The sequence below is a fragment of the Vigna unguiculata genome, chromosome 8 (genome assembly GCF_037176805.1).
Source record: "Vigna unguiculata cultivar grain cowpea cultivar isolate G323 ecotype 2 chromosome 8, ASM3717680v1, whole genome shotgun sequence".
In the NCBI taxonomy this organism is placed as follows: domain Eukaryota; kingdom Viridiplantae; phylum Streptophyta; class Magnoliopsida; order Fabales; family Fabaceae; genus Vigna; species Vigna unguiculata.
The window spans coordinates 39,928,319-39,940,657 of NC_140799.1; the positions used below are offsets into that span (position 1 = coordinate 39,928,319).

Consider the following 12,339-nt stretch of genomic DNA (forward strand, 5'->3'; position numbering starts at 1 on the left):
TTCATGTTTTCTATAATACTTGCAAAAATAAAATATAAAGAGTCTTTGGGTGGAAAACTTTTTACTTTTTTAGAATATTTTGGTCACATACATAAGTAACTTCTTAAAATATCAATATTATTTTATAGTCACTAACAAAAAAATGGCCTTTAACGTATATCTATCTACATTTTTATTATATTAAAATAATAAGTTTAAAAAATATATAAGTACATAAGAATAATATTAAAAACATTAAAATAATAAATTGTATATATATATATATATAATTTTGTGAAAATAATATGTTACGTAATTATTATTTCAGGAGGAGGAATTTCTTAATTACTTTTATTATGAAATAATTTTTTTTAATTTATTAAAGAATAAAATTATGTAATTAATTTTACTACCATAAACTAAAAATTAAAACACTTTCACACTATCTTTATTTCTTTCAATTGTTGTAACAAAAGTAAAATCACAAAATGATGTCTACAATAGAGTAAGATTATTTACGAAAAAGTAGTATAGATGTTATATCATGTTTGTTTTGTAATGATCCCAATTAGTAAAACCATACTACTAATTATAAAATTACATTGACAAGCATGAACAAGCATGTAAGTATATAAGATAGGTTTATAATTCTCCATATGAAATCAAAACTAAAATTTCAAAATATAATTAATACTTCGTTAATCAGAACGATTTATATAATACAAAAATTATATATTTAAATAATAACTACTCTAACTAATAAAACAAATATAAAAAACTACAAAAACATTATTTATATAATATAAAAGTTATGTATTTAAACAATAACTACTTTATCTAATAAAACCAATGTATCACATGCTCTCAAGTCTTTCTTCTTCTTCTTCTTTCCTAAGTGGTACAAGTTACTAATTGTGAGGATACAGTAAGCAATAACCTAATTTGAATAGAGTTTAAAACTAGAATTTTCAAAATGATTCCGATGCAAATTGGGGTCATTGCTTTCTACACCCCATGTGTTTTTTTGACACCCATAGTCTCTTAAATATCAATTATATTCTTAATAAAATAAATAAAAAGGTGTTTTACGTTTTTCAGTTTAAGTTTTGGATCGTGTGATTTTTCAATATTTTTGTATTATGCTAACGTCTATAATTTAGAATATAAAAATAGTATTTTAGATTGGACATTCCAAAACATATACAAATCAAAATGTAAAATTTACATACTGATTTTATTATATAATTTGAAAGGCTAATTTTATGATACATTCTTGATTGTATAATTAATAATACAAAATTTTACAATACGTTTAAGTAGTACAATATGAAATAAAATTTAAATTTGAGATTGCGCAATCTAAAATACTAATTTTACAAATGAGATTTTGGATACCGCAATTAGTTTTGTTTTATCATGAGCTGGTCCAATGTATAGGATGGATATTGGTGGTTAAAAATTATGGAAAAACCTTAACAAGTTGCATGAAAGGAACAAGACATGTTATGATATTATTCTGCTTAAGCATTTGATTTGAGAACGAGAATGTTTTTCTCAGACATGTCATGATAACGTGTGTTGAACACTGGGAAACAGAAGGTAGTGTTCACTAGGGAAGTCTAACGACCCACTTTCTCTATCAGAACTCTCCATCAAAATCTGACACGCTTTTTTTCTTCTCCTTTTTCTGAAACTCCACATTCTCCACCATAAACTCAAAAAACCATGTGAAAAGTTAACCCCACAACCACTACTTTGAAATCTTACTTCATTATGTATCCCCACACACCCCACTTTCATAACCATCATTTTTCATGCAACAACCACTGCTATTAGCCTATTATATTCAAAGAGTCTCACTTTATTATGCTGGAATGTATAACTATTATGAAGGTTAAAACTTTATCTATCCTGATTTGGACAAAACTGTTTCGCTGTGCTAGCTGAGAAGAAAGGTAAGAGTGCCATGAATATTTCTCAAACAAATACACACGCATAGAGTTATGTTATGAGGAGAAACACATACAAATTTCAGAATGACACAGTTTTTCTGATGTTAAGTCTTCTTCACTAGCATTGGAGATTGAGTTGGTTGGTCATCAAAAGAAGGAGGAATGGGAGTTCAGCAACAGCTCGGTGCTTTCCTCTTTCAAGTAAGCATTGTTTTTGTCATGTTTCTCATTGTTAGCGCATCTGAAGAGCACAAGAAAGTTAGAGGCAGACATTCAAGCAGAAAAGACCATAGCACCAAGGTATATTTCGCTCCTACGTTGTATTGTTCTTAATTTTGTTCAAATAAGTTGGCAACATCATTTTGTTTACTCTAACTCCTGTCTGCATTGCTATCCCTATAAACCTCTATTTCATGAATAAGATGTTTTGTTTGTGAAGCTACTTTTTGTTTTGTGACTGATTCATGTGTGAAGATGAGTCCTAGACTTCAGTTCGAGATCACATTACATGGGCTTCTCTTGTGGGCTTCAATGGCGTTCTTGCTGCCTGTTGGTATACTAGTCATTAGACTGTCAAACAGAGAGGGGAACCGAAGAAGGCTTAGAATCATATTCTATGTTCATGCAGTTCTGCAGGAAAGTGTATCTAAACCCCTGTTACATTTTTATTTCAAAAATCAATATTTTTTTGTATAATTTATTGGTTTCTTATCCCTTTCCTTTGCACAGCCCATATTCGTAGTGGAAAAGAAAATGTAATTTTATGGTTTCAATTTAGTTTAAAAGGGCTAGTTGTCCCACTGATTAACTTTTAATGATGGTGGAATGGAGATAAGAATAGCAAGATTCCAAATTTGCAGTTAATTTATCTGTCTAACTTGTTAGTCACTACATATTGCATCTTTGTTTATTGAAAAGGACTATAATGAATGCTTTGAAGACAAGAAAGGAGCTTTAAGAAATAATCTTCTTGGTTATTGCAAGTTCAAGGCTTTCTTTGTGTCATTTTTTTATTGGAGCATGTGAAAAGAACTATGCAATTATGCTGTTGTCTGTATCAATAACCAAGTCTTAGCTCAAGTTAAAAGATGGTCATAAGTGAATTTTGGTACACTATTAAGCAACTAGTTTTGTTTCTTTTTAAAGCTTTCTTGCATTTGATACTTGCCTTTCTATTAATCATTTGCACGTTTGTGTTTCTGTTCAACAGAAGCTTGCGGTACTTCTTGCTACTGCAGGAGCTGTCATGTCCATAAAAAATTTCAACAACTCCTTCAACAATAGTCATCAAAGATTAGGGGTAGCATTATATGGCATTATGTGGCTGCAAGTTCTAGTTGGCATTTTTCGACCACAAAGGTGAACCACTGAGGTTACTTTTAGCTTTAGCTGAACACAAAACTTAGGCAATGCAGTTACACTTTTCATGTCCTTTGAATTTATTTAAACATTTTTCTTGTTCTATGTTCATAAGTTGTAGAGAACCATATGAATTTCTGCTTACAAAGAATGATGATTAAGGTACAATTATTCTCTTGTTTTTCACAGGGGATCCAAAAGAAGAAGTGTGTGGTTCTTTGCACACTGGATAATGGGAACTGCAGTGTCATTATTGGGTGTCCTGAATGTATTTATTGGCTTACAAGCCTACCAAGAAAAAACATCTAAAAGCATAACAACTTGGAAAATACTTTTCAGTGTTCAGATATGTTTGATTGTGATTTTCTACCTTCTTCAAGAAAAATGGGTCTACATTAAAAACCAAGGAGTGGTTTAAGACAACTGAGTACAAACACTGATTCCTACTTATCAAGAAGCTGATTCTTACTAAGAAAGATGTTTCAATGCTTTGCCATGTGTGCAAGTATTTGAAACACATAAGGGTACTGATAGACGTGAATTTCTCTCCATGAATGTTTCTGTTAGTTTCTTTTTCTACAGAGAAGACACAGTCATTGAAATGTTTGTAATACCTTCTTGTGAGATACATTTTTTGTTGTGTTCTCCTAACAATCAGTTCTGACGTTTTATGTTTTCAAACATTGAATTGTTGACGCTTGTATACTTCATGGAAATAGAACAATATATTACCCATGATGTTTTCCAATGTTTAGGGACATTGTTTGTCCGTGTTTATAAGCATTTCAAAATACAAAGAACTTTCTAACCAAAAGGGAAAGACAAAACATTAAGCTGAGAAATTCTGTTAATATCACATTGATGTATCACTAAGTATATTAATTGTATCACATTTCAAGGAAAAAGCTGTACATAGCCTGTTAATATAGCTATTCCTAGTATTATAAAAGGTGGAAGAATCACAAATGCTCCTATGGTTGCAAAGAAAACTGAATCATTCCTTTGTGACACTTCATTCAGGTAAGCTTGTCTTCTGATATTTCTCTTTTGTGAAATGGTCAAGAACTTTGCACTCACTTTCTTCAAGTTTTTACCCAGGGGTATGCTGAAATCATCATCCCTTTCTCCAACCAGCTGTGCAAGTTGTTCTCGTATTGTAACTTTTCCAGAGCTACCATCACTTTCATAGCCTATAAACCAGAAATGTTTCAATCTGTCATCCTTTTTTGAAAATTAAAGAGAAGAAGAAGAACCAAGTATTAGAAAATAAACACACATGGCTATAAAATTTCCATTCTTTCACATAACTGATGACACAAGCATGCATCTCAGGAGTGATTCATAATAGTACTAAGTGATACCACTGATATTGTTTCTACTCAAAATTTGTATACAATTCGGTTACAAGGGGGGGGGGATAATGTAACATCAAAGTTAAGCTTTTTCATAGTTCCATTGATATTTTACTGATGTGGCAGCAAGATAATTACTTTGAACCTTGTGGTTTCAAAAAAGTACCTGTACTCTTGCTTTCACTTGTTTTATTAAAGACTTTTTTTTTTTTTTTTTCATTAATGACAATAGAACAAACACATTCTCTGCATATTTCATTCATTCAAACTAAAAAGTTAGCAACAAAAACAGAAAAGGGCCTTTTAACAGGGATAACAAAAGGCATTACAACAAGATCAGAAGACAACTAATTTAAACAGAAGGTGTTAGCTTGAATACCAGTGTTTGGTGAGCTTGTCGATGTAAGTTGCTCCAAAAGATCCAACTGGGTACGAGAAGAAGATAAAGATCCTAGCAACACAAGTCCTCAAAAGCCAAGTCAGATATGAAAAAGAACAGCATATTGTAAAATTTAGAAGAACTTTTACAGAAATTTCAGCAGTTAAGATAAAAACATTACAGCAAAACTTGACACACAGTGAAGAAATTAAATTGCAAATATTTCAAATTCAATAAAAGTTCAGACTCCTTTCTCCCCTTGTAGCCACGTGGATGCAGCAAATATTAAAATAGAGCTGCCATAACTTCTTACTTTTCTGAATATTAGTGGAGTGCCAACCATCCAAGAAAGCATAAATTCCTTTGATATGTTTAAACAAACATAAAAAAAAAAAAAAAAAAACTAATATGGAAATCCATGGCTATCTCCTTAAGCCCATATTTGAATTCAAAGAGTGAATATATACATAAAAAAAAATAGAGGGTAGGAATTGTTAGCATATATACCAGTTCCAGCAGAAGCATCTTGCTGTGAGATTCCAGTGTCAGTTCCTTGTGTTTGAGCACATGTTGTGAGAAAAGAAGAAGGGTGGTAGAATTTGATGGGGCTGTTATGTTTGTGTGTCAGAAATGAAGGCTTTGAGTGAAGAGAAGCAGTGGTAGTGAGATTGATGGCCATGCAGTGAGTTTTTGAGTTGGATACTAATGCCATTCATTCATTGATCCATTGATTTTGGTTTCAGCTTTGCATTTTCTGGTTTGCATTTTTAGTGGCCAAAGCGGCATTTTCCTGCCACAAATATTATCTGTGGAGGATTCTAGTTCTATGTAGGACCACAACAAATCCCACACCGTTCAAAAATATTTTCTTTTTTTTCTATGACTAAATAAGGACACCATGTCAAGTTTCTAAAGTCTTTGTCTACTGGAATTATGACTTAATTTGTTATACACTGATACAATATATATTTAGTGTAACATTATTTAGGAATTTAGACCAAAATATAGTTTAAATATTTTTTCGACCTAAATTCAAATAAAGGAATAGATAGTAACTCGAAAGCATAATTATTCTTAAGGTGATAGTTCCAGTTAATTGTGTGTGAAATTTTAGATGTTTTCATTATTGATATAAATTGTTTTTTCTTTTCTACTTCTACAAGGTGGTTTTTGGGTTGAGAAGACACCTATAGTTAAATATCGAATAACTTTTTTTAAAGAAAATCATATTAAAAAACAAATAAAAATAAATTACCCAATAAAATTTCCTTGGAACAACCAGATATCATTTCATTTTTTCTAAGAAATCACTTTAATTGATACCTTTTCTAATTCTTTAATTTTGTAATTATTTATTCTCAAACATTTTGCAAGCCCAATCATCATTATTAATTTTTAAGCAATTTATCTACTTATTTAATTAATCACTTATAAAATTATTATTATTTTTGTACAATACAACAACAAATTAAAACAATAGAATGGTATATTGGCAGAGAATAAGTTCTAATTCCACTGAAATAAAGCAGTGGTATGTATTCTATCAACTTGTTGGTTCCACAACTTTTTTTTTTTTTTTCAACTTACAATTAAACAATTCACTTTAAAATTTCATTTTTTAGAATACAGAAAAATAATGAAAGAACTTTTGATAGAATACAAATCATGCAGTGTTGATTTGGAGGAGAATAAGTTCCAATTCCACTGAAAAGCTTTTACATAATTTAATTCAAAACGCAAATACTTTAATAAGTAAAGAAAACGACTATATCTATTTCATTATATCTTTTTTAAACGTGGAATGAATTACTCTTGATCTAAGTTTTTTTTTATTTAACTTTAAACTAACACAGTTTATATTAATTAACAATAATGAGATGTATTCATTTTTTTAACAAAACATATATAGTTAATTGTAATGCCCAATTATTTCTGCCACGTCCTGCAGCAGTGGGCCTAAAGGCTGGTCCATGATATAAGAACCCTTCGTGTTGTCCTAATTCCACATTTTTCATTCACTTTCAGAAAATCAGCCGTCACCCCTTGCTCTCACAGGACATTCTGTTAGGGTTTCTCTCCAAGCTTTCTCGAACTAGCTCAGAACCAGTTCCTACTCCACGTAAGTGCCCCTTTTCTAGATCGTATGAGTTCCAATGCTTTCCTTTATATTTTCACAGTTAGGGTTCGTATTAATCCGCCCTTGTCCCATGTACCTCCTGTTTTTTCAGCTCTTTAGTGCGTTCCGAGGGCTGCAGTGCTCGTGTCGTGTCGTCAAGGCTTCGGTTGGCTCTGTTTCCAGGTAGGAAAGCTAGAACCCACTCGTGTACTTTGTTTTTGCTGCTGTTTTGCTTTCGTGCTGAGAGTCCTTAGTTGGTTTGATGTTCTGAATGTGTGCAATGGCTTGATGTGTTGTTGTGGACTGGTGGGTGCGACTGTTCCAGGAAAACAGTGGCGAGACTTATTAATCTCGTCCAAGCAAGCCAGTCTCGCCTAGGCGAGATGAACAGGGAGCTCGCCTAGGACTTTTGCGCGAAAGGTCGCCCAGGCGACCAGCTCCGCTTTTGAGCGAGCGAGCATCTCGCCCAAGCAAGAGGGGTCTCGCCTAAGCGAGATCCCGCGAGTGCTTCTGCTCCCTTTCTCGAGCCCTCGCCTAGGCAAAGGGGGAGCTCGCCTGAGCGAACACGTCTCGTCTGAGCGAGACCCCTCAGCCTGAGCGAGGTGCTGGGCGAGACAGTGCTGTGTTGATATGTTTGTTTATTTCTGGATGATCTGTTTTGGGTGGATATGAATGTTATGATGCGGGACATGTATATAATGGAGCATGATGTATACGTAGCATGATTCATGAAATTTAAATGATGGGTTTGGTATGAGTTTTGGCATGTGAACTAAATGAGATTGGTATTACTAAAGTAGCATGAAAATGAGATGAGTTAGATTCTATGTACATGAATGGATTATGATGAGTTGGAATGGGTTGGACATGGAAATGTGAAAGGTAACGACTTTAAAGGTTGACATAATGAATGTACCCTTGCATGGTGAATATTATTTGACTGTATGATCGTATCTTGTCTGTGTCAGTGCATAATTCCCTGGGGTCTCTAGGTAAGACTTTCAGGGTCGCGCTTCAGTGGTCGGGATGTAATTCCATGGCCCCTGGTAGTGGGTGTCCATGGTGGTGCCCCATTTGTATAACTAGGTAAGGATTCAAGGTAAGGTTTCATCCTGACACTCTAAGGGGTCAGTTAGTCTCACCTAGAGCGGACTGACTCCTGTGGTGAGAGTAGCAGGAGGCTCGAAATTCATTAAGGGCTAACCTTGTGGTGAGGGAAAATTGATTCATCGTAACACTTGTAACACATAGCTTGGGGGTGAGCAACTCGGGGGTGAGCAGAGGTATCCACCACAAGTGCGGGCATCCGCTGAATCCGACCAAGTTATACGTATCCGGATGAGTCGAGTCGAGTCGTAGTGTATTGATTGAAGAGTCATAACATGTTTGGTTGTTGTATGAATATTGGATGGTGAAAGTATATTTGATTGTATGATGAAAATATTGTTGGCTCTAGCTTACCCTGTTTGTTGTATGGTTGTCTTGTATGTGGTTCTTCTTTCTTGCGATGATCATTAATATGATTGATGGGAGCAGATGGGCGAGGTTCTCGTGGTCAGCAAGGAAATGGTGATTTCACTGCTTAGCCTTTTGGGCTGGATTTATCTTATTCATGATTTCTTTAGGGTTATGGCCCATGTATCGCTTTACACATTTCTACTCTACACTTTTTGTTAGACTTGTATCTGGTTTCCGTTGGCATTATGGTGTATCCAGGTTGTAGGATTGGATTAAGGACCCCAAAACTACACTACTACATTATCGTTTACGTGACATTTCCTTTAGTTTCGTTTAATAATTAAAAGGAATTTACATTAATCTTCGTTCCTCAGCTACATGTATGGTTCTCTACTTTTTAAGTGAAAATTTGGACATTGTTTCTTATTTTTTAAGTGAAAACAATATTTTATTTTATTTTGAATATTTTTTAGAATTATATACATCTGAAAATTGTATTATTGTTTAAATTTAAAAGAAATGGAACCCTAAAGCGTGTTTCCTCTGGCATACATAAAGTAACTATATTATATTCGTGTGTTCTGAGAGTGAATACTTCAATTTCCACGTTAACTGAAGCAAAAGCTGGTTATCGTAGTTTAGAAGTGCACGTGGACCCAAATATTTCAGACGCGTCACCGAAACCAACCATTGAACGTTGGTTTGGGCAAGTTGGTACCTTTTTCTTTAAGAAGATGCACACACCGTCACTTTCTCCCTCACCATGCAACAACGCAGACAACAATATTTAAGAAACCATTAAGGTTTCTGCTGTTGTCTACTACGTTAATGGCCAAGCAGGTTCTTCCTTCTGAATCTCACCCGTATGCCTTTCATGTCTCTGGCCCTCGCAATTTCACTTCCCTCAATTGGAGGGACCTTATTGTTTCAAGTTGGTAATTACCCATTTCAATTCTCACTTCAATTTCGCTTCTTGCATTTGCTCATTCTTCATCCCTTGGCTTTCATCTTGAAATTTTTTGAATTTGCCACTGTGTGCGTGGTTTCTACTGTGTAATGTCTTTGTTTGCTGATCGATTTTTAAAATGTTAGAACACTGGGTTGGATCATGCCGGTGTGAAGTTGTGAACTTTTTACCAAGTGGGTTTCCAAAGTTTTTTACTTTTCGGTTTCTGATTATTGAAGCAATCATCACGACATGAAAATATAGCATAATTTATCGACTGATTTTATATATCGTATTGAAATAGAAATTGGCTGTTTGGATTTCCAAGACCTAAAAGATAGAAATTATTGATTTTCCTAATCTGCAGTGGTTAAATGATATATACTTTTGTGGCTCTCTTTGCGCGCTGTTGTTAATCAAGGACTGCCATTTTTTCCATTTCCAAGTTATAACTTTTTGTTCAGTAGTATCTGTTTGTTGTAATCTTCACCACGATACCCGATTTCTTAGTTACATTTTTTAAGCATTTGGGAAAGAATTTTGAGGGCTTAATATAGTATTATCATTTTTATCATTTTCTACTGAGATTTTGCTTGGGTAGAGATTGAACTAGTTTTCACCTGGCGTTATGAATTAGCTTAATTTGCCGTACCTTGGTTTAATCCAGGCTTGTTTCAGAAAAATAATAGCTTAATGTATCCGCTTTCTGAAAGGGACATCTAAGAAAATCACAGTAATCACTTCTCATAAATATAATATTTCGTTCCCAAATCAAACATGCACACCACAGAACCAAAAAAGGCATTCAAAGTTTTGCAGTGTATTTTGTTAAAATTAAAATAACTCCTACTGCTTGGATTGCTTTAGTGGGGTGTCTGAAACAACATCGGAAAGAGGAAAAACAGCACATTGAACCACACACTCATACTCTGCAGATTCTGCATTAAAGTGACTTCTGACACAAGTCCAAACACACCCTTCGAAGCTTTTTTTTTTTTTTTTCTAACCAAGTCATCTTAAGTTTTGGTCTATAACATGGATCCATTATTGTGGGCGTTAACTCAAGCAACTAGTCAAATTTGAAGGAAAGGTTGCATAGTTGAAGTTTCATTCACATTCTTTTGAAACATACACGAATGCTGATATTGTTAACGCAATGCAGGAAGGATGCAAATTACAAGAAAACTGTGATTGCATGCTTTATACAGGCAGTGTATTTGCTGGAACTTGATAGGCAAGAGAAGAGAACACAGGGAAATAGTCTTGCTCCAAATTGGTGGATTCCCTTCAAGTACAAGCTCAAACAAACACTGATCGATGCAAGAGATGGATCCATTTTTGGTGCGATTCTTGAATGGGACAGATCTGCTGCACTGTCTGAGCTGATACCAATGAGACCAAGTGGTGCCCCAAGAGCAGTCTTGGCACTGAGAGGAACATTACTGAAAAGCCCTACAATGAGAAGAGACATTGAAGATGACCTACGTTTTCTTGCTTGGGAAAGCTTGAAGGGTTCTGTGAGGTATAATGCAGCTCTGGAGATACTGAAATTGATTTGTGGTAAATATGGAAGCAACAATGTATGCATTGCAGGACATTCTTTAGGAGCAGGTTTTGCTCTTCAAGTTGGGAAGGAACTAGCAAAAGAAGGGATTTTTGTGGAGGCACATTTGTTCAATCCACCTTCTGTTTCACTAGCCATGAGTTTCAAAACTATTGGAGAAAAAGCTGAGTTTGTGTGGAATAGACTTAAATCCATGCTTCCTTATGGTAGTAGCAGTGAAGCTCAAATCAGTGATGCAGACACAATGGCTTCTGGTGCAGGATTGAAGAGTAAGATGGGTCAAGCATGTGGTTCTGGTTTGGCAAAATGGGTTCCTTATTTGTATGTTAACAATGGTGATTATATATGTTGCTACTACAATGATGGTGGTGGCAGAAAGGTGAGTGTGGGAAGCACGAAGGGAGAAGTTGCAGCGAAGGTGTTTGTTGTGTCTAAGGAGAAACAGAGGTTTGTTGAGGCTCATGGGTTGGAACAATGGTGGTCAAGTGATGCAGAACTTCAGCAGGTTATCCATAGCAGCAAACTCATAACCAGACAGCTTAGATCTTTATACACTGCTACTCCTTCCCAAATAAATTCTTGACAAAGGAGGGGTCAAATGTAATTTAGCATAAAATAAAATCAAATAAAACAACTAATTTAAGTTTGACTCTTCTGATAACATATAAAATTAGTCAGAATTGTAATAATTAATGATCGAGAAAATGTTGTTTGACACTTGACAATTTATATAAGGGTAAAATAATATTAATAAAAATTAATTTTAAATAGTAATAAAAGATAATATTAAATGATAGTAAAAAAAAATGGTATCAAAATACTAATGTCACGATTATTACTCTACTTTATCATCTAAAATATGAGTCCAAAATTTTCTATAGATTTTTTGGTATTATCGTTCCTGCTGAAGCTTAGTAGAGGAATAACACAGAAGAATTACGCATAATTCAAATTCTTAAAATATATTTCTGAAGAGTTATTTTCTATCTCTACGTGTTTTCATGGGAATAATTTTACATGTGTATGTTGTATTTTATATTTAATTTTATGAACGAAGACAATTTGTTTTTTTGACAACATTGATATAAAAGATTTATCATTTTATTGGAAAATAATTTCTAAAATAAGCTATATTATCCATTTTAAAAGAGGGGAGCGTTTTATTATTTATTATTAACTCTTCTAAAGCATTTGGATATTTTTAGTCATTAGAATCAACTTCACACGTTTTTAA

At 33.9% G+C, this 12,339-nt stretch overlaps 3 protein-coding genes and 1 long non-coding RNA gene across 4 annotated transcripts; 3 read left to right on the top strand and 1 right to left on the bottom strand.

The window, feature by feature from the left end:
• Nucleotides 1-1,553: 1,553 nt before the first annotated feature.
• LOC114193630 (cytochrome b561 domain-containing protein At4g18260-like) lies at nt 1,554-4,149 on the top strand. Its single transcript, XM_085665325.1, has 4 exons — nt 1,554-2,231; nt 2,406-2,564; nt 3,139-3,290; nt 3,480-4,149. Exons 1-4 carry the CDS (start codon nt 2,094-2,096, stop codon nt 3,706-3,708), a joined length of 678 nt encoding a protein of 225 aa, XP_085521451.1. The 5' UTR covers nt 1,554-2,093; the 3' UTR covers nt 3,709-4,149.
• On the bottom strand, nt 4,120-5,796 carry LOC114193631 (myosin-G heavy chain-like protein). Its single transcript, XM_028083506.2, has 3 exons — nt 5,529-5,796; nt 5,022-5,093; nt 4,120-4,480 (listed from the first exon to the last, which is right to left on the bottom strand). Exons 1-3 carry the CDS (start codon nt 5,731-5,733, stop codon nt 4,185-4,187), a joined length of 573 nt encoding a protein of 190 aa, XP_027939307.1. The 5' UTR covers nt 5,734-5,796; the 3' UTR covers nt 4,120-4,184.
• A 1,239-nt stretch (nt 5,797-7,035) lies between these two features.
• Nucleotides 7,036-8,903, top strand: LOC114193166 (uncharacterized). The gene is made up of 3 exons (XR_003606233.2): nt 7,036-7,140; nt 7,250-7,320; nt 8,674-8,903. It is a non-coding gene; the product is annotated as an uncharacterized LOC114193166 (long non-coding RNA).
• Nucleotides 8,904-9,216: 313 nt separating this feature from the next.
• LOC114194086 (GDSL esterase/lipase At4g10955-like) lies at nt 9,217-11,754 on the top strand. The gene is made up of 2 exons (XM_028084136.2): nt 9,217-9,530; nt 10,704-11,754. Exons 1-2 carry the CDS (start codon nt 9,424-9,426, stop codon nt 11,686-11,688), a joined length of 1,092 nt encoding a protein of 363 aa, XP_027939937.1. The 5' UTR covers nt 9,217-9,423; the 3' UTR covers nt 11,689-11,754.
• Nucleotides 11,755-12,339: the final 585 nt, after the last annotated feature.